General features: G+C 44.0%; 2 protein-coding genes and 1 pseudogene across 2 annotated transcripts in view; 2 read left to right on the forward strand and 1 right to left on the reverse strand.

Annotated features, from left to right (window-relative positions):
• Nucleotides 1–20,802, forward strand: part of LOC126090801 (muscle-specific protein 20-like) — a 164,760-nt gene that overhangs the window by 67,050 nt on the left and 76,908 nt on the right. The window lies entirely within an intron of this gene.
• Nucleotides 1–20,802, reverse strand: part of LOC126090817 (muscle-specific protein 20) — a 36,666-nt gene that overhangs the window by 11,751 nt on the left and 4,113 nt on the right. The window contains exon 2 of the mRNA XM_049907014.1: nucleotides 1,996–2,195. Coding sequence (XP_049762971.1) covers nucleotides 1,996–2,195 — 200 coding nt within the window. The remainder of the gene's footprint in view (nucleotides 1–1,995; nucleotides 2,196–20,802) is intronic.
• LOC126102641 (5S ribosomal RNA) lies at nucleotides 14,957–15,074 on the forward strand (annotated as a pseudogene).

A 20,802-nucleotide genomic window follows, 5' to 3' on the forward strand; every position in this document is an offset into this window, starting at 1 on the left:
CACACCTTAGCCATAACATGCCATCTTTTATTAGTACATTTTGAATAGTTGCGTAATATTAATGAATATCAGCACCGGTTGCTAATTTGTTCTTTATTTTGGTCCACGTCCCGTTTCAGCTTTTATATTTAAGCCATTTTCAAGTGGATCTGAAAACTATGCTGTGATAAAACGACGTCGAAAGCATCACCGCAGCATAATTTTCAGGTCCATTCGATAATGGCTAAAATATAAAAGCCGAAACCGGTCATGGACCAAAGTGAAGAACACATTAGCAACTAGAGCGGTTGTTCATTAATTCAGTAAACAGTTGCAGACCAGCAGCTCTCTCTAAACATGGAGAAACTAACAGTTGTGCAATAAATGTTTCTTTCACTGTACAAGTTTTGGTACGTAGGACATCCGCAACTGAGAAGCATGATTAATTATTTATTGAAAGTACGACCGGTTTCGGGATTTTAAAATTCCGTCTTCAGATGTGTAAAATTATTGTATTTGGTAACATATAAAATGCGGTCGGGCCCGTCAGTGCAAAAGCTCCAATCACTGCATATTGACGGAAATTGACCGCCGCCGGGCAGCCGCACGGTAGGAACGTCAACCACGTTCTGTCCACCAACATGCAGTGAGCGCTTCCATTGGCTGGCCAGACCGCATGTTATGTGTTACCAAACAGAATAATTTCAAACATCTCAAGTTGTGTTTTTAACATACCGAAACCGGTCGTGATTTGAATAAATAATTAGTGCAACTCTCTCTAAATTAATTATCCTTTAATTGTTAAAACACATATTTGTTTTGAGAGTGAAAGGTCGTTTTATTCGCGTTATGATCTCAACTAACATTTCAATGTAACGGAAACTGACATAAAGCGGGTTTTACCGGTTTTCCCGCCTTCAGACACCATTGACTTCTGCGTTTGTGTTGCTCTGAACACACACCTCGAACTCCGACGGCTCCGATAAATATTTTAATTCCTTCAACATAACAAAGTAGCGACGTGTGTGTGTGTGTGTGTGTGTGTGTGTGTGTGTGTTCAAATGTTCAAAAGTGTGTGAAATCTTATGGGACTTAACTGCTAAGGTCATCAGTCCCTAAGCTTACACACTACTTAACCTAAATTATCCTAAGGACAAACATACACACCCATGCCCGAGGGAAGACTCGAACCTCCGCCGGGACCAGCCCCACAGTCCATGACTGCAGCGCCTGAGACGGCTCGGCTAATCCCGCGCAGCTGTGTGGTGTGCAAACGTATAAACCGGTTCGGACGTAGTAGATGAGACAGTAAATGTTGCTGTTTAAAAAGTAGTATTCCCGTATATCCAGACTTCGATAAATCTCGAATTCCAGCAAGCTACCCACCTTTAATTTTTTTTTAACTTTCTACAGTACAATGTTTTCCTATACGTAGCAGATCTCATTACATCCACAGAAGTATCCAATCGTGTTTATCCTGTTACCGGTCATGAAATATTACTTCCTCCGATTCTTCATCGGCTTTAATTTTATGACGTCTGTGCGATTTTCATTAATGTTTCAACCGTACGATATTAGAGAATCGTGGTTTTTGTCTACTTTGTAATGCCTACACGTACGAAGGAACACTACATCGTACTTCTTAATAACACAGACTCTGCTATTTCGTACTCATTCACCAATACCAGTCCCTCGACTCTCAATAAATATGTCCTTCCTGTACGGGAATACACGTAATATACGCGTGCAGGTTGTGACTTAAGGACGAGGGAATATGGAAGTTTGGGTCTGGTCGTGATTCGTGCACGGATGGCCGAAGCGGTTAAGGTAAAGCGGGAAATACGGGTTCGAGTCCTGGTCCGGGACAAATTTTCATTGTTGTTATTCTAATACACAGCAGAAGGTGGTTAATATTTGCAGCTGCGAATACATTTGCTGTATATTTCGTAATGGTCTGAATCAGTGGATGCGCGGAGACTACGATATTTCATTTTTGATTACGAAATGGTCCGTCACCTCTGAACATTCTCCATGAGCTGGAAGTTGGTCCCCTTGGGCTGTATCTTCTTGACGGAGTTGGGCGCGATCTTGTTGATGAGCTTGCAGAGGACGACTCCGTCTCGCAGCACGTCCTCGTAGGGCTGGGAGGGCAGCTTCTCGCCCAGGACGTCTTCTATCCACTGCAGGACCTCTGCTTCCTGTTCCTTGTTTCGTGCCTGCAAGGAAACGAGTTAAACTGTATGAGAAACACGTTCAGCGTTACGAAGCAAACTGTTAGTCCTAATTTGCAGGACAGAGTGCTATTTCCCTCGAAATTATTACAAACTTTTTGTCCGCTGTCAGTCGGCAGACCTTCGTGACCGCTATCATTAAAGGTGAAATCGTCTACGATCGAATTTCGAGCCGTCTGCTGGTATTTTCTTCGAGACGTTAACCATGAACGGCAGAAGATGCTGAAGAAGACCCCCCAGCAGAGGACTCGAAACGTCGATAGTCTGGAAGAAGTTAAGCGTGAGCGGTCTAATATACTAGAAGATTTTACTAGCAATTTCTCTGGTGGTTTTTTCAGTGTTTCTTGTTACCCTGTTGAGCTTTTCCGACAGTGACACAGCACTCCCATCACTGTTCGCCAAACATTTACACATAATATCGCCAGGGAGAATCAGTGATGGGATTTTGGTAGTAGTGCCTTGCCCTTTATTGCCCTGTACATAAAAACAACCCTTATTTTTTTCTTTAAAAAATTTAAGCAAACAATACTGAATCTCTGAAATTTTACTAAAACTGTTATCGGTACTGAAGAAGAACGGAGGAGATCGTAACGCCAAAATTTGTTTTTGTATAGGTTCGGTCTTGAGCAAACACAATTTTTACTTCTTATTAGCCAGATATGTTTCGTTGAAGCAACAGTATCATCAGTCGGTTTTTTTTATTTTCTTGCTATTAAATAACAGGAAAATTGCTCTTTATTATCTCCACATGTAGAAATTTCAGTTTTTAAGAAAGCATTCACAAATTTGAAAACAGGCACATTTTATTATATATACGTTGGTACCATATGCTGTGGCTTTGTGGTTTTCTGTGTTTTGCGTTATAGCTGCTTTTCTTTCATGGTTTGTTATCCGCAACCATAGATAGCTCAACGTAGAAAGCTTTTTATACCGAAAATGAAAAACTGTGAAAGAAAAACCGCTATTCAGGCAAATTACAGGAAACCGCAGCAAGTGGTAGCAAGGTATATAAAAAAATCTGTCTGTTCTCAGATCTGTGAATACTTTTTAAAAATTGTAATTTCTGTATGTATAAAAAGTGAACAAAATTTTTACTGCTGTTTAATAGAATGAAAATTCACCGATGATGGTGTAACTTCAGGGAAACATGTATGTACGAAAAAGAAGTAAAAATTGTGCTTGCTCAAGGCGAAATTTGTCCAAAAACAAATTTATTTGTAAGTAAACACGGACACAAGAGAGAGCTTCAATCTCAAGATATAAATAACATGATAATCTTTTACTGTAAGTCAAACTTCATTATTTCTTCCAAATATTCAGTCATGTTAAAATAAGCTCTTGGCGCAGCCGAAAGCAAAATATGTGTTAAGCGTCAGAATAGAAATATTATGATGTTTTAACTGGTTTCAATACTCAGTTTGTATAGTATGCCCTCAGGCATGTCAGAAAAAATTTGTTTGTATTAATGTGCAACTTCAGTAGAAAAAGTTTCTTTGTTTGTTACAATGGCCATTTTTTTCTGTCCGTGTTTGGCTTTCCGTAAAATAGGAGCATAACCGTGTTCAGTTGGACTCTGGGGGTTGCTGAAGAATAGAGTGGACCCGTAGCGTGCATTCACAAACTACTTCGAATTTCGTGAAATCTCCTTGTACTGAAATTGCCTTGGTGCTGGATATCTGTGCCGGAAAAGACGAACCAGCTCTACATTTTTGTTTGACAGACTGTCTGGAAATCTCGAATTGTCCCACGTTCCTAACTTCCAGACATTCATTTGGTGGATAGATTTGTTTCGGAAGCAGCCGTGCTTCCCATTACTCTCTGTGCGAGCAAAATACTGCCTCTGTTGTGCTGTTCTCGCTTGCAGCTTATCAGGGGAAACGTATGAACTGCCGCAGCGGCAGCACAGAAATCCTGAACTGGTGCATTTATAAAGTCGGCGCCGGCTCGCAGAGTGGGAAGTTACAGACTGTTGGCACTCGAACCTGGACTCTAAATGTAGGCGGCGATACCCAGATGTCATAATCCCGCGCTGAATCAACGGTTGTAATTTCGCCGCAATTTCGGTGCTGAGCGCAGCGGAGCAGCTCGTTCGCGACGTAAACGAGGCGTCGCATCCCCTGCCTCCACCCCCACCGCCCCCACACACGCCTCCTGCGGCCAGTCGTGGCGCAACTGGAGTCTTGTGCGCTATCCAGGGCCGTCTGCTGGCAGCTATCCAGCAGCTCTTCACAGCTCTCGTACAGACTGACAGTCCGCATACCATCCTGTTCACCTTTGCTATGTACGACTAGACATCTTCCTCTCCAGTGATGAGGGGTCGCCCGCATCTCGTGGTCGTGTGGTAGCGTTCTCGCTTCCCACGCCCGGGTTCCCGGGTTCGATTCCCGGCGGGGTCAGGGATTTTCTCTGCCTCGTGATGGCTGGGTGTTGTGTGCTGTCCTTAGGTTAGTTAGGTTTAAGTAGTTCTAAGTTCTAGGGGACTGATGACCATAGATGTTAAGTCCCATAGTGCTCAGAGCCATTTTTTTATGAGGGGTCCGTTTTCGTTTGCTTTAATACACATTAACTTCTACAGACAATGCCCAGCATCCTGCAACACACAAATAGGTAGCCATGCACTCCATAGCGCACCCCGCGCAATCTATATCACAAACTAGAGCAGAATTTGTTACTGAATTAAAACAAATAAAGAAGTTGCTTACAGGAGTGGTTATATAGTGCGCGTCTAATTGATTACGCAGTAGAAAGAAGAGACAGGTGATAACAGCAGTCCTGTATCCTCCTCAGAAGACACTAAATCTCACTGACAACAAATGGATCCCCATTCTGTATGCTTTCTGTGCTAAGAATGCTGTTACCCAAATTCTGCTCAAACAGCAAAGATAAAATTACACCTTTAGATGAGAGCGGAATTTGCGGGATTTTGTACAATGTACGTGACAAATTGTATATTAGTCTTTCATGTGAGATTATAACTATTAGACTGGCTGAAAATTGAATGAATTGGGGACTGAAAAATAATGATTCCACCTTTGCTGAACATGCTCTGAATGAATGTAAGTTCTCCGTAGAGCAAATGAAGGCAGGAAACTGGCATTACTTGAAATAATGGCTATCAGTAAACTCCGATCACAGAGTCCTGGCAGTCTTTAATGATGAAACACAATTTTATTATTCCCCCTTGCTAAAGTAGCTCTCAGCATAATATACTTGTTGTAAACAGTGTAACTGGTCGTCACCCACTCCTTCCTCCCCTCTGCCCCCTATTCTTTTTCCATGTTCATCACATTCAACTGTTATTTTACCGCCGGCCGCTGTGGTCGAGCGGTTCTAGGCGCTTCAGTCTTCAACCGCGCGACCGCTACGGTCGCAGGTTCGAATCCTGCCTCGCGCATGGATGTATGTGATGTCCTTCGGTTGGTTAGGTTTAAGTAGTTCTAAGTTCTAGGGGACTGATGACCTCAGATGTTAAGTCCCATAGTGCTCAGAGCCATTTGAACCATTTTTGTTATTGCCCGTATAGCATAGTAGTTTGTGCCAGTGCTCACTTCTTTACTGTTATGGCCAGCATATTCTTATACTTTAATGTTTGGTGCAATGCAGTATAAGGTTTATTTTTTCATACTTCATGCTTGTGGTGCTTGTGGTTTTCGTGCAAATATATAGCCTAAAAGGTCACATTTCTGTGGAAATACAATCTTTGTATTAATGTTGTGTGGACTGTCTGTTTCGCGTTATGCTCTCTGAGGATGGCCCAAAAAGCCGAGAGCTGGTTCATAAGGAACCGGTACTGTGTATTTGGGTTTTTAATATGTGTGCGGATTATTCCATAAATATTGTCTACGTATTAGAGATAGAGACAAAGGTTTTCCTTCCCTATACCAGATATTTTAGTGTAGCTAGAGCTGAATAATGGTGGTACTACATCCTCACTGTATCTACAGAGGAGAAGGTATTACCTCATATAATAGTGAAGTGAGAAGATGCTTAGCTGGATACTAACGAGTATTATTTCAGGTAGCCTTCAGCACAAGTAGTAATGTGCTGAACAGCTTTTATGTTAACAATGACGTGTATAAAAAAGGAGCTATAAAATCGACACTGTCGGAACAGGAAGACACCCTAAAGTGCAATACAGTGCTAAATAGTCTCTGACATCCACGTCAAGTGATTTACAGAGTTTGTATGTACATGTGGTTGTTGAAAATCGATCTGAACGTCACAGTACGTCACCACACCTTTTTGATCTGATAGCTGGCTGAACTATGCGTCCTTGCCCCTCTCCCCACCCCCAAAGCTTACCGTGGAATCTAAATCACGATGTAAGTTTCCATTTATCATATAAAACGAAGCATTGCGAGAAAAAGCGCTAGGCACTGGGGATCGAACCCGAAGTCGCGGAACCTGTACCGGGAATGTGAAAAGTAAATCTTTTGAAGCAAAATTATGCAACAGGCGTTTGTGATTCTTCGAGTGCGAATGTGTTGTCTGAATAACGGAACAAAATAGAGGGATGTAAAGGTAATTTCCGGAATAGCGCAAGGAAGTGTGATAGGAACGTTACTGTTAATTGAGATGCTAAACACACTTCACTGGCAGATGTTACAAGAGTGCCGTTGTGTATCAAGGAGAGGTTCATCATTGACATTTTGATAGAGCACTTTTAGGGAAGAATTGGGCAACATATTACTTCCTCCCACATAAATCTCGTGTAATAACCGCAACGAGAAAATTCGAGAAATTAGAGCCAATACAGAGGCGTACCGATAATCATAGTTCCCACGCGACATTCGCAAATGGGACAGGGTAGGCGGGGTCAGTTATTCGTAGTGGAAGTACCCTCGGCCACACACCATTAGGTGGGCTATGGAGTGTACTGTAGAATAAGTCCAACACGATACGGTGTTACGGAGCTGGTATAAGGATGTCAGAACCATTGACCGGGCTCTGTGTCTAGAAGAAATCTCGGCGCTTCGGCTATTCGCTGGCCATAAGAATGCGGCAGCAGGTGCGTGGCCATGTGTCACAGCACAGGTAGTGGGTCATGGCAGTGGTGGCGAGCGAGCGCTCTTAATGAAGTCCCAGCTGGCGGCCTCTGCCAACACAAAGATATGCGTCGTTGGGGGACAGAAAGTTCTCGAGGTGTAGCTAATTGCGGGTCACCTAGCAGCGAAGGAATGTGTGTCTGTGTGTGTGTGTGTGTGTGTGTGTGTGTGCGAGTTTCAGAGAGACGGGCGACAGCCGCATCCTGCCCCGGTTGGAGTTGGAGGCGCCCAGCTGTGTCGGGGCGTCTTGCGTCAGAGACGCCGGTCTCACCACCCGAAATATATCAGGGGGGGAGGAGCGCAGCGTCCGCCCATCTGCTCTCACCAGAATAGACGCCGCGTGGGCGTGGCAGATGGCTGGCATCGCTTCGGTTCACGCCTCCTCCAAAACCGATGCATGCTTGTCTGTCGCGGCAGAAAAAATCTCACCGACTCTCGATTTCTACATCTACATCTACATTTATACTCCGCAAGCCACCCAACGGTGTGTGGCGGAGGGCACTTTACGTGCCACTGTCATTATCTCCCTTTCCTGTTCCAGTCGCGTATGGTTCGCGGGAAGAACGACTGTCTGAAAGCCTCTGTGCGCGCTCTAATCTCTCTAATTTTACATTCGTGATCTCCTCGGGAGGTATAAGTAGGGGGAAGCAATATATTCGATACCTCATCCAGAAACGCACCCTCTCGAAACCTGGCGAGCAAGCTACACCGCGATGCAGAGCGCCTCTCTTGCAGAGTCTGCCACTTGAGTTTGTTAAACATCTCCGTAACGCTATCACGGTTACCAAATAACCCTGTGACGAAACGCGCCGCTCTTCTTTGGATCGTCTCTATCTTCTCCGTCAACCCGATCTGGTACGGATCCCACACTGATGAGCAATACTCAGGTATAGGTCGAACGAGTGTTTTGTAAGCCACCTCCTTTGTTGATGGACTACATTTTCTAAGGACTCTCCCAATGAATCTCAACCTGGTACCCGCCTTACCAACAATTAATTTTATATGATCATTCCACTTCAAATCGTTCCGCACGCATACTCCCAGATATTTTACAGAAGTAACTGCTACCAGTGTTTGTTCCGCTACCATATAATCATACAATAAAGGATCCTTCTTTCTATGTATTCGCAATACATTACATTTGTCTATGTTAAGGGTCAGTTGCCACTCCCTGCACCAAGTGCCTATCCGCTGCAGATCTTCCTGCATTTCACTACAATTTTCTAATGCTGCAACTTCTCTGTATACTACAGCATCATCCGCGAAAAGCCGCATGGAACTTCCGACACTGTCTACTAGGTCATTTATATATATTGTAAAAAGCAATGATCCCATAACACTCCCCTGTGGCACGCCAGAGGTTAATTTAACGTCTGTAGACGTCTCTCCATTGATAACAACATGCTGTGTTCTGTTTGCTAAAAACTCTTAAATCCAGCCACACAGCTGGTCTGATATTCCGTAGGCTCTTACTTTGTTTATCAGGCGACAGTGCGGAACTGTATCGAACGCCTTCCGGAAGTCAGGAAAAATAGCATCTACCTGGGAGCCTGTATTTAATATTTTCTGGGTCTCATGAACAAATAAAGCGAGTTGGGTCTCACACGATCGCTGTTTCCGGAATCCATGTTGATTCCTACATAGTAGATTCTGGGTTTCCTAAAACGACATGATACTGGAGCAAAAAACATGTTCTAAAATTCTACAACAGATCGACGTCAGAGATATAGGTCTATAGTTTTGCGCATCTGCTCGACGACCCTTCTTGAAGACTGGGACTACCTGCGCTCTTTTCCAATCATTTGGAACCTTCCGTTCCTCTAGAGACTTGCGGTACACGGCTGTTAGAAGGGGGGCCAGTTCTTATGCGTACTCTGTGTAGAATCGAATTGGTATCCCGTCAGGTCCAGTGGACTTTCCTCTGTTGAGTGATTCCAGGTGCTTTTCTATTTCCTCTGGCCGGAGGGATATGTGCGATTATCCACTATTAGTCGAGATAATGTAACATAACGTATCTTGATAACATTACGTATCTTTAAGGTAAAGGGTGATAATATCACTTTGAGAAGGCGATGATTTACAGCTTGTAAAAATCGCTGAAAAAATCGTGGTTGCACACAGCTGTAGTACTCAAATTTTACTACGCAATCAATTTAAGTCATTCACAGACCGTCTTCAATTGTCTTGTGAAATCGTAATGAGATGTGTGAAAACTCATAACCGTTAACAATCATCCAATGCTTGGCCGCAGAATTAATAGACCCTATTTGTCCTCCTGATTTTTTGAAAATGGAAATGTTGGTTCATGCATGATCGTTGTTAGTGGTTATGACTTGTCATACATCTGATTAAGTTTTTACAAGACACTTGAAGATGGTCTGTTAATAATTTTAATGAAGACTGAATAGTGAAGCTCTATGAAACCATGATTTGTTAAGAAAAGATAGATGGGTTCTATTAACAGAGAGAATAAGGTCTACGACGGTGAGAACAGAAACCTAAACTCTTTTCTTGACGTAATCTTGTCCGAGTTTCCTCGCTGGATTCGCCATTTATATTGAGACTAGAAGCGGTCGATAGTACCTCTAGTCATTTCATCTTCTTATACAGCACCACCACCGCCGGTTGCAGTTTATGTTGTTGTTATTGTTGTTGTTGTTGTGGTCTTCAGTCTAGGGACAGGTTTGACGCAGCTCTACATGCTACTCTATCCTGTGCAAGCCTCTCCAGCTCCGAGTAACTACTGCATCCAACTCCCTCTGAATCTGCATAGTGTGTTCATCTCTTGACCTCCCTGTACAATTTTTTACCCTCCACTCTTCCTTCCAATATTAAATTGGTGATCCCTTGATGCCTCAGAACATGTCCTACCAACCGACCCCCTATTCTAGTCAAGTTGTGCCACAAATTTCTCTTCTCCCCGATTCTATTCAATGCCTCCTCATTAGTTATGTGATATACCCATCTAATCTCCAGCATTCTTCTGCAGCACCGCATTTCGAAAGCTTCTACTCTCTTTTTGTCTAAACTTCCATGCATGGCTACACTCCATACAAATACTTTCAGAAAGAACTTCCTGACACTTAAATATATACTCTACGTTAACAAATTTCTCTTCTTCAGAAACGCTTTCTTTGCCATTGCCAGTCTATATTTTATATCCTCTCTACTTCTACGGGCATCAGTTGGTTTGCTTCACAGATAGCAAAACTCATCTACTACTTTAAGTGTCTCATATCCTAATCTAATTCCATCTTGGAGTTTATATTTTCCATTTATCTGAGCATCAGGATATGGCATAGCGGAGTTTCAACAGTTTCTCCCAAAAGTCACTAAATTTTATCCAATAATTTTCAAATTCTTATTTGATTAATTTCTTGAATGAAATCCATTTGTCTTGCCTTGAAGGACACAAATATCAGCAGTTCTGGCGAAATGCAGAGTTTAACATCATATAATCAACAATAGGAGTTCTGTAAGAAGCTTTCAGAGCAAGTCAGTACCGTTGCATAAGTAACGCGACTTGCTGTTATCCTATTTTGGGCCGATGAAGTTTCGATCCGCCTCCAGTGTCGAATGTTTAGTTACCCCTGCCAGCGAAATCCTCGCTGCGTTTGGTTAACAGCGAGGGAGCGGTTTGGATAAAATCATAAAATCGGGATGGTTGATCCTCTACTTGGGAACTTATTGACTACAGGGAGAACGAAGCATAGCTCGCTAGACACCCTCAGTAAAGAATTTTTAGTCCTTTTCAAGTGTAGCAATGATTTGGGTACACTACATGACCAATGTGGAATTGACCAGTAGATATCATGAGAGGCGGACCCTCCAGCTTAAAAGAAGATGAACAGTATCGTGTTGTCAGTAGAGAAGCAGTAAGAGAACATCAGGAGAGCGCAGTAACGTGTACTAGTCATTGGGTGTCGCTCGAGTAACAAGTCCATCTGGTACATTATACCCTTCTAAAGCTACTCAATTCGACTGTTGGTGATGTCACTGTGATGTGGCGACGCGAAGGAACAACCCTAGCGAGTCCAAGGCCAGACATAAGTAATGCACTGACGGGCAGTGAACGTCAAGCATTTCGGAGGATGGTTGTAAAAAACTGCATGAAATCAGCGGAAGAAATCGCTCGCGAGTTCAAAAGTGCAACCCAGTAGTCCAGCTAGTTCAATGGTGTGCGTAGCAGTAAGAAAAATGGAGTCCAAAGGCCGACCAGCTCCTCGAAAGTCACTCATTTCTGTAGTCAGTGTTAGGCGATGCCTGAGGTGGACTGGACTGGAGGACTGGAAGCGACTAAGTTGGAGTGATGAACCACGCTACACTCTGTGTCAATCCGAGGGATGGGTTTCGGTTTGGCGAATGTCTGGAGATGGTTCAAATGGCTGTGAGCACTATGGGACTTAACATTTGAGGTCATCAGTCCCCTAGAACTTAGAACTACTTAAACCTAACTAACCTAGGGACATCACACACATCCATGCCCGAGGCAGGATTCGAATGCCTGGAGAACGACACCTGTCACCGTATGGAACGCCAATAGAGGAGGCGGTGTTATAGTGCCAACGGACGATGTGGTGTTATGGTACGGAGGAGTTTTTCGTGGTTAAGCTGTGATCCCCTTATTGCGCTTAAGAGTACCCTACATACGGAAGGATATGAATACTTTCAGCACTGTGTACCGCGAATGGTGGAGGAACAGTTCGGAGACGACGACGATCTGCAACAGCATCGCAACAGCCTATCGTAAAGCACCATCTGTGAAGCAATGGTTTGTGGACAGTATCATTCCTGAAAAGGAATGGCCTGCCCACAATCCTCGCTCCTGACCCCAGCGCCCGACACCGCCTTCATGGTTTCGGCTCTTGAGGAACAAAGGGCTCCTATTCCTCCAAAGACATTCAGACAAATCATTGAAAGCGTCCCCAGCAGTGTTCTAGGCACCATAAAGGTGGCGAAGGGTGGATACAGCCCATATTAATCTCCATTATACATGTGCGGACGCTTTTGATCAGACAGCATATGTGTAAGTCACTTCATGGAACGGATACACGCTTAATCTCTAATCCCAGCTGACCACCTTCGTTAAGCGGTTCTCACGTACAACTAAACCACAAGCAAGGATCATTCTTTATTTCCAGCGCTACCTTAAGACGTAAGCATTAGGTATCAGGCACTTCTCAGAAGGAAGGAGGAACATGAGCAAGAAATGAATGATAAGGTCTGGGAAGCCTCGAAGAATATCTAAGCAAATGTATATAAAAATCGACATAGTTTCAAAATTTTTACCGATGCACGATTCACAGACGTTCAGTACATAAGGACGAAAACTCTGCTATACTTGGGAAGGGAAAGAAATTAATCGTCATGCAGAATTCACTTGAAGCAACTTAAATCACTTAATAAAAGTAAGTCTTATGTTCCAGACTGTATACCAATTAGGTTCCTTTCGGAGTACGCTGGTGCATTAGCTCCGTACTTAACAATCATATACAACCGTTAGCTCGACGAAAGATCCGTACCCAAAGACTGGAAAGTTGCACAGGTCACACCAATATTCAAGAAAGGTAGTAGGAGTAATCCACTAAATTACAGGCCCATATCGTTAACGTTGATATGCAGCAGGATTTTAGAAAATATATTGTGTTCGAACATTATGAATTACCTCGAAGAAAACGGTCTATTGACACACAGTCAACGTGGGTTTAGAAAACATCGTTCTTGTGGAACACAACTAGCTCTTTATTCAGATGAAATGCTGAGTGCTATTGACAAGGGATTTCAGATCGATTCCGTATTTCTGGATTTCCGGAAGGCTTTTGACACTGTACCACACAAGCGGCTCGTATTGAAATTGCGTGCTTATAGAATATCGTCTCAGTTATGCGACTGGATTTGTGATTTCCTGTCAGAGACGTCACAGTTCGTAGTAACGGAAAGTCATCGAGTGAAACAAAAGTGATTTCTGGCGTTCTCCACGTTAGTGTTATAGGCCCTTTGCTGTTCCTTATCTGTATAAACGATTTGGGAGACAATCTGAGCAGCCGTCTTCGGTCGTTTGCAGGTGACGCTGTCGTTTATCGACTAATAAAGTCATCAGAAGATCAAAACAAACTGCAAAACGGTTTAGGAGAAATATCGGAATGGTGCGAAAAGTGGCAGTTGACCTTAAATAATGAAAAGTGTGAGGTAATCCGCATGAGTGCTAAAAGGAACTCGTTTAACTTCGGTTACACGATAAATCTGTCTAATCTAAAAGCCGTAAATTCAACTAAATACCTAGGTATTACAATTACGAACGACTTAAATTGGAAGGAACACATAGAAAATGTTGTGGGGAAGGCTAACAAAAGACTGAGTTTTATTGGCAGGACACTTAGAAAATGTAACGGACCTACTAAGGAGACTGCCTATACTACGCTTGTCCGTCCTCTTTTAGAATACTGCTGCGCGGTGTGGGATCCTTACCAGATAGGACTGACGGAGTACATCGAAAAAGTTCAAAGAAAGGCAGCAAGATTTGTATTATCGCGAAATATGGGAGAGAGTGTCACTAGAAATGATGCAGGATTTGGGATGGACATCATTAAAAGAAAGCCGTTTTTCGTTGGGACGGAATTTTCTCACTAAATTCCAATCACCAACGCTCTCCTCCGAATGCGAAAATATTTTGTTGACACCGACTTACATAGGGAGGAACGATCACCAAGATAAAATAAGGGGAATCAGAGCTCGTACGGAAAGATATAGGTGTTCGTTCTTTCCGCGCGGTATACGACATTGGAATAATAGAGAATTGTGAAGATGGTTCGATGAACCCTGTCAGGCACTTGAATATGGTTTGCAGATTAGATGTAGATGTAGACATAGAAGTGTTCACTGAAACCAAGCCGGTGGTGGTCGATCTAGAATTTTAACCTCGCTCTCGGGGAGACGTAAAAGTGGCATCCCGTAAATATTTGTACCAGTGTTACAATGCCCGTTTGATATTTTTGTAGGGTGGCGGGAGGGAGCGGACTTTTATTTTACATTGCACAACGGGTGATTTATTTTATCTCACCATTTGCCAATTTCCGCTGTCTGCTTATTTGCGAAACCCCCGGCGCCGTTTGGCGGCGTCCAGAAGTAGCGTGCGGCGCCCTGTAGAGAGATCCGACAAATATTTAATCCGCTGGCAGCGGGCGCCGGTTTACTGTGTAGAAGTGTCGGGTTGCGGGATACCAGACCTTCCGGCGCGGGCTAAATACGGAGCCGGGGAGCGCGCCCCCTGACAGTAAATCACTGCAGCCTTTTACGACGTCACCCGTCTCCTGTCCGCACACTTCCGGCGTCGTCTGTAGTGGAACACAGGAAGCAAGACTAAGGTTTCACGACCCGTCGACAACGAGGTCATTATAGTCGGAGCGAACCTCGGTAGGGGGAGCCAACTCGGCTGTGACCTTTTCAAAGAAACTATCCCATTATTTGCTTTTGATCTACTTAGGGAAATCTGGATGACCAGACAGGGATTGGAATCGTCACGTCTCGGAATACCCGTCCAGTGTCTTAAAAATATACCATCTTGCCCGGTGTCAGTCGTCGTGGCAATTACTGCGGACTGCACTATCTGATCAAAGATATACGGACATACATGTGTAATAAGGAATTGACTGCTAGATGTCTCGAGACGCCAAACCATTATAAAATGGGGGGGAGGGGGGTGGCAACGGCCTTGCCGCAGTGGTAACACCAGTTCCCGTCAGATCACCGAAGTTAAGCGCTGTCGGGCTGGGCTAGTACTTGGATGGGCGACCATCTGGTCTGCCGAGTGCTGTTGGCAAGCGGGGTGCACTCAGCCATTGTGAGGCAAACTGAGGAGCTACTTGTTTGAGAAGTAGCGGCGCCGGTCTCGGAAACTGACATAAGGCCGGGAGAGCGGTGTGCTGACCACATGCCCCTCCATATCCGCAACCAGTGACGCTTGTGGGCTGAGGATGACGCGGCGGCCGGTCGGTACCTTTGGACCTTCATGGCCTGTTCGGGAGGAGTTTAGTTTTTTAAGGGGGGGGGGGGGAGGGTAGCGTTGTCAGCAGAGAAGCAGTGACATCAGAGTGGATCCGTCGGGAGAGCTCAACAATTTCGAAAGTGGGCTGGTCATAGTACGTCACCTGATTAACATATCCGTTAGGAACATTTCAACCCAACCTAAGCTGCCCACGTCGACTGTTGGTGATGAGATTGTGAACTGGAAAAGAGAAGGAACAACCATGTATGACCAGGCAGATCTCATGTACTGACGGAACGTCGAGCATTGTGGAGGGCGGTTGTGAAAAATCGCATGAAATGAGTTGATGGAATCACTCGTGACTTGCAAAGTGCTGCCAGCAGCACAGCCAGCACAATAATTGTGTGTGAGGAGTTAAAAATAATGAGGTACAGTGGTCGAGCAGCTTCTGATAATCTACACAAATCTGTAGTGAATGCTAAGTGATGTTTGAGGTGACGTGAAGAGTGCAGCCACTGGACAATGGACGAGTGGACGCCATTGATTTGGAATGATGTTTCACTCTATTCCCTGTGGCAGTTAGATGTGTACTGTTGAGTTGCTGCAGCAGTGAAGTGCAAAGGAGGTGGTTTTAAGGTATGGGGGTGTTTTTCGGAGGTTAAGGTGTGGTCCCCTTATCGCCCTTACGCTAAATGCGGAAGAATATGAACTGCTTACAGTAGAGGAACTGTTCGGAGACGATGGTTGCCTATATCAGCATGACATAAAGCATCATCTCTGAAACAACGGTCTGTGGACACTAACATTCCTGAAATGGACTGGCCTGCCTAGAGCCCAGACCTGAACCGAATGGAACACATTTGGGATGAGTTAGAACGTCGACTACGTTCCAGATCCGGGCGTCCAAGGTCATAACTTTTTCTGGTTTGGACTCTTGGGAAAGAATGAGCTGCCATTCCTCCACAGACATTCAGACGCGCTATTGAAAGTGCTCCAAGCACAGTTCAAGCCGTCATAAGGCGAAGGGTGGACACACCTCATATTAATGTTGACTAGCAGGTCTCCACATACCTTTGACCAGATAGTGTACATCTGGGGGAGAGGGAAGCGATAAAGAGTATCAAAGCGCAGCCGCATCACGAACAAGAGCGTACCCAGGATCTGAGTTAGAGGAGGGAGATAGGAGCAACACTCGTTAATCTCGCGGTAAATGACGAAATTGTTTTGATATTTCACGACAGATGGTTCAGTGTATCTTACTAAGTACTAGTCAGTATCCACTACTGTTCTTGCTGTCTTCAAAGTGATACTGAATCGGTATGTCTGTGTAACTAGTGTGACAGGATTTGGTTGGCGAAGATCTTTTTCTTTGTAAGGAGTGGTGAGAGTCGAGCTGCTGTCCTCCTCTGCCCCTCGAAGGGTGCATCCTTGCGTTAGAAAACATGACTCCGTATTAACTATAGAACTACCAAGTTAATGTAACAAACATTTTTATGTATCCACCGAAGTTCCATTCTGTCTCTATACAACAGGTGCTGGATTACAACACGCTTGCCCAATCTGGCTCCATATGCCTTCTGTTGCTGAGAATTCTGAAACTCCGTTTATTGATGTGTGTATAAATTTGTGATAATTTGACAGATTCTGATTGAGAGAACAAACGCCGTGGTGCATTGATTAATTAGCACGCAAGGCTCGCATTCGAGAGGAACGGTCAGTTGTCTGGATCGTCCTTATCAAATATACAGTGTCTGATGTCCTGAGGTAGCTTTAAATAGTAGACTTTCGTTCCACCCTTTTGAATAAGGAACCAGAAGGAAGTATTGTGCCTTGTGGATGTTGGACATGAGGAGAGTTAAGTATCGTCTCGCGGAGTTCGGGTAGGAAGCATAAGGTTTAACGTCAAGTCGATGTCAAAGATGACCAGAAATATCGACAGTGACCTTGCTAACGTAAACATACAATTTTTTCTCAGGTGATTTAGCGAAACCTTTGAAAACGAGGATTTGCCACGTGCATTTGCTGAATACGAGTCTTCCCCGTAAACACTTCAGCCATTGGAGACGAAGAAATAAGTAGATAGGAATCAGTCGTAGACTTATCCACAGAGCGATGTCGACTTTCTGTAGAAGATAATGAGTAAACACAAGACAAGGCAGCCAGCGGTACTTTCGCTACGCACAAGCACAGTTAGTTTCCGCTGTCTGGCTCACTGCACCACTAATCTCGCTCATATACTGGACAAGCTCGATTGTCAGCCGACTCCCTGACACGAAAAACGTCTGCAACTCTCCACTGACGTCCATACTAATTGTTGCCAAACTTGTACCCACTGAATACGATTCCAGTGCCAGCGGAAAGTACTGGTATAGCCAACACAAATCTGTAAGTCAGAAGAAATAACACGATGGTCCATTTTGAGAAGAGCTACGAAGCATGTTCTGCATGAATTGCTCTTAAAGCGATATACACCGACGGAGACACAATATTTGATCTTGTGATTGCACTCTGTTATTGTTTTAGAAATTTGTAAATTGACTTTTTTTTGGGTTCAGTCACCGTGTGGACATTATGTTTCGCACGTGACATTAGGCACGCTTTTAGCATGAATAACATTTGAGGCAGCGGAATAAAATCTAGTTAGGTACGAGAAAAGACTCTTGAATATCACACGAAAACGTTGACTAGAAATTAAAAAAAAATGGTTCAAATGGCTCTGAGCACTATGGGACTTAACATCTGGGGTCATCAGTCCCCTAAAACTTAGAACTACTTAAACTTAATTAACTAACCTAAGGACATCACAAACATCCTTGCCCGATGCAGGATTCGAACCTGCGACCGTAGCGGTCGCGCGGTTCCAGACTGAAGAGCCTAGAACCGCTCGGCCACAGCGGCCGGCGACTAGAAAGAAATTCTAGATCGATACGGTAGCCTACAAAATCTTCTTTCATCTTCCTTTTGTATAAAGACTTGTATCTACCAGCTCGAATCGTTTATCGGAGAGTGATACTTTCTGCAAATCCAATGTCGAAATCTTCCTTGTAGCCACGCCTGCGACGTCAGAAGGCTCTTGAATAGTTGTAAGTTAACGTAACACCAAGAGAAAGTGATCCAGATGTCGTTTTGGTGCAGTGAGAGGAGTTAATTGATTTCCGCGGGCGGTCGGCAGACAAAGGCTTTGGCAGCGACCAGCGGTCGCTCGGCCCCATTGAGGTGTTCTGTAGACCGTGAGGGCGGGGTCAACGCGAGGCGCACGCGCCTGGCGGTTAGCCAACCAGCCACACACCTGCTGCACATCTGGGAGCCGAGTGCCTCCGGTCATCGACAGCGGACGTCTCTTCGCCGTGTGTGCCACATTTCCCAGCTGACGTTTAGGGCAGTACCATTGCTTTGGTCATCGAAACTGGCACTGCACCATACATTTTGTTGCAAGCGCTAGGGTTTTCTGCTATGTTCAGATGGAATTTGGGCCACAGTCATCACCATTAATCTTAATTCTTACCTCCATTCATTATTAATGTGTACTGTTTCGGATAATGTTACTTGCATTAATAAATACAGTGATCTACCAAATCTCATTTTTTCAGAGTGTGATTTGAGAATGTTCAACATACTGCATATTTAACACGTTTGTTTCCGTCGTTCAAAAAGAAGAGGGAGAACATTGGTGCACGCTCCCTATAACCCTCTGGAATTTTACTCAGTATTTTTCTTTTCTCTTGCTGCATTCTGATAGTCCTTATTGAAAATCGGATTTATTTACTTACGCTGGAAAGGACGATGAGGAATATGGCGCAAGTTCACTATTATTGTCCCATTGGATGTCGGTAATATGAATATTGGTCTCAGACCCATTGTTGAATCTGCCCAAGTGTTTGGGATCTCCACCAGATCGGATTAAAGGAAGACATCGAACCATTCAGAGGCGGGCTGCTAAATTTATTACTGATAATTTTGTCCTAGACAGGGATGCTTCGTGAACTCAAGTGGGAATCGCTGGATGGCAGACTACATTCTTTTCGCGGAACACTATTGAGAAAGTTTAGAGAACGATTTTACTGCCGGCAGCGTAAATTTTGCATAAAGACCGCTAGCATAAGATAATAGATATAGGACTTGTATGGAGGCATATAGACAGTCGTTTTTCCCTCGTTCTGTTTGCGAATCGAACAGGAAAGGAAATGACTTTTAGTCGTACATGGTACCCTCCGCCATGTACCATACGGTGGCTTGCGGAGTATGTACGTAGATGCAGATTCCATTCGTTTTTAAGATCCAAACCATGCGCAGCTGAATGAAACTAAGAAGGTTCAGCCTTGTCACGTAACATATCTGGGGCCTAATACTGTCGTTCAAATGAAGGGAGAATGTATCGGAACTTGTTTGTAAATGACAATGTTCTGAACTGCTTCTGTTCGTAGGTTTTTAGTTCGCTATTACAGATGGAAAAGTGAACTACTCATATCCAAATTAGTTTCAGTCGTTTCCGGGCGAGATCAAACTGCTCTGATCAGTCGTTCTGCGCAAAGCTAAGTTACCAATTCTGTTGCTTGTTTTACACTGACACTATCGTGTCTTTTCCTTTGAATAACGGCTGATTCATGATGTAATGATGATGGTGATTTGTCCGTCGAACTGGAATGTCAAGTCCAGCGGTCCTTTTAGTACTGGCATCTAGTTTTACCTTCTCCCTTTCCCATCTCATCGTTAGCAACAACACAAACAAGGCACCAAAATTGTCCATAATTTCATCATTGTCACCTAGACAATGATGAGCGATTCCAGTCAATTTGTTTCTTCTTTTGAATACTGTGTTTTTAAAACATTAGTATACAAGTATCAGATATTAGGAAATGCTTTAGTACGGCAATGTTGTTGTCGTCTTTCGTGCAACTGGTGGTTACACTGAGGAATTAGAAATGGGAATCAGCTGATATATTTTCAGGCAGAGTCCCTTTCGGAACACCCGACAGATTATTTGACACTCATCTGCACTGACAGTGCCGCTGATGCACGTAGCACGAGACAGTGATTGTCCAGGATTCTGTTGTTCGAGATAGTATTCCCCGCATATTCCTCAGGCCTATCTGTAAACAATCTGCGCTCGTACTGATTTGTCATTCACGAGTCACAAAGACATTATTTTTATGTTTTTTTTTTATTCCTTCAGCTGCGTGGTTGGTGAAAAGTCTGGAGAATAGAGCGTTACGGAAAGGTAGTTTCATCTCTCGAATAGCATCCTTTTGAAGTCGCAAGAGAGAGTTTCCGGTTGCGTTATCTGAGAGACGGTTCCGACGGGAATAGTGTAGCTAAACATAGCCCGGAAGTAGCCTCACTGACTTACGGCTTTGTCAACAAAACGATTGTAGAAGTTGCTCTGCCTTCTTGGAAACACGAACTGCCCGGCACCCAAGTGACGGACCTGTTCCGTATAAAGCAGGCTGGAAAAACAACTAGCTTTTACCGGAATTCACGGCGTTGTGTGTGGCTCTGGTTGTTTTGTGTTGAAAGACCATTATTTATAGGACAGTGGACGGTGTTTTAGACCAGAACAGGTTTC

The sequence above is a fragment of the Schistocerca cancellata genome, chromosome 1 (genome assembly GCF_023864275.1).
Source record: "Schistocerca cancellata isolate TAMUIC-IGC-003103 chromosome 1, iqSchCanc2.1, whole genome shotgun sequence".
In the NCBI taxonomy this organism is placed as follows: Eukaryota; Metazoa; Arthropoda; class Insecta; order Orthoptera; family Acrididae; genus Schistocerca; species Schistocerca cancellata.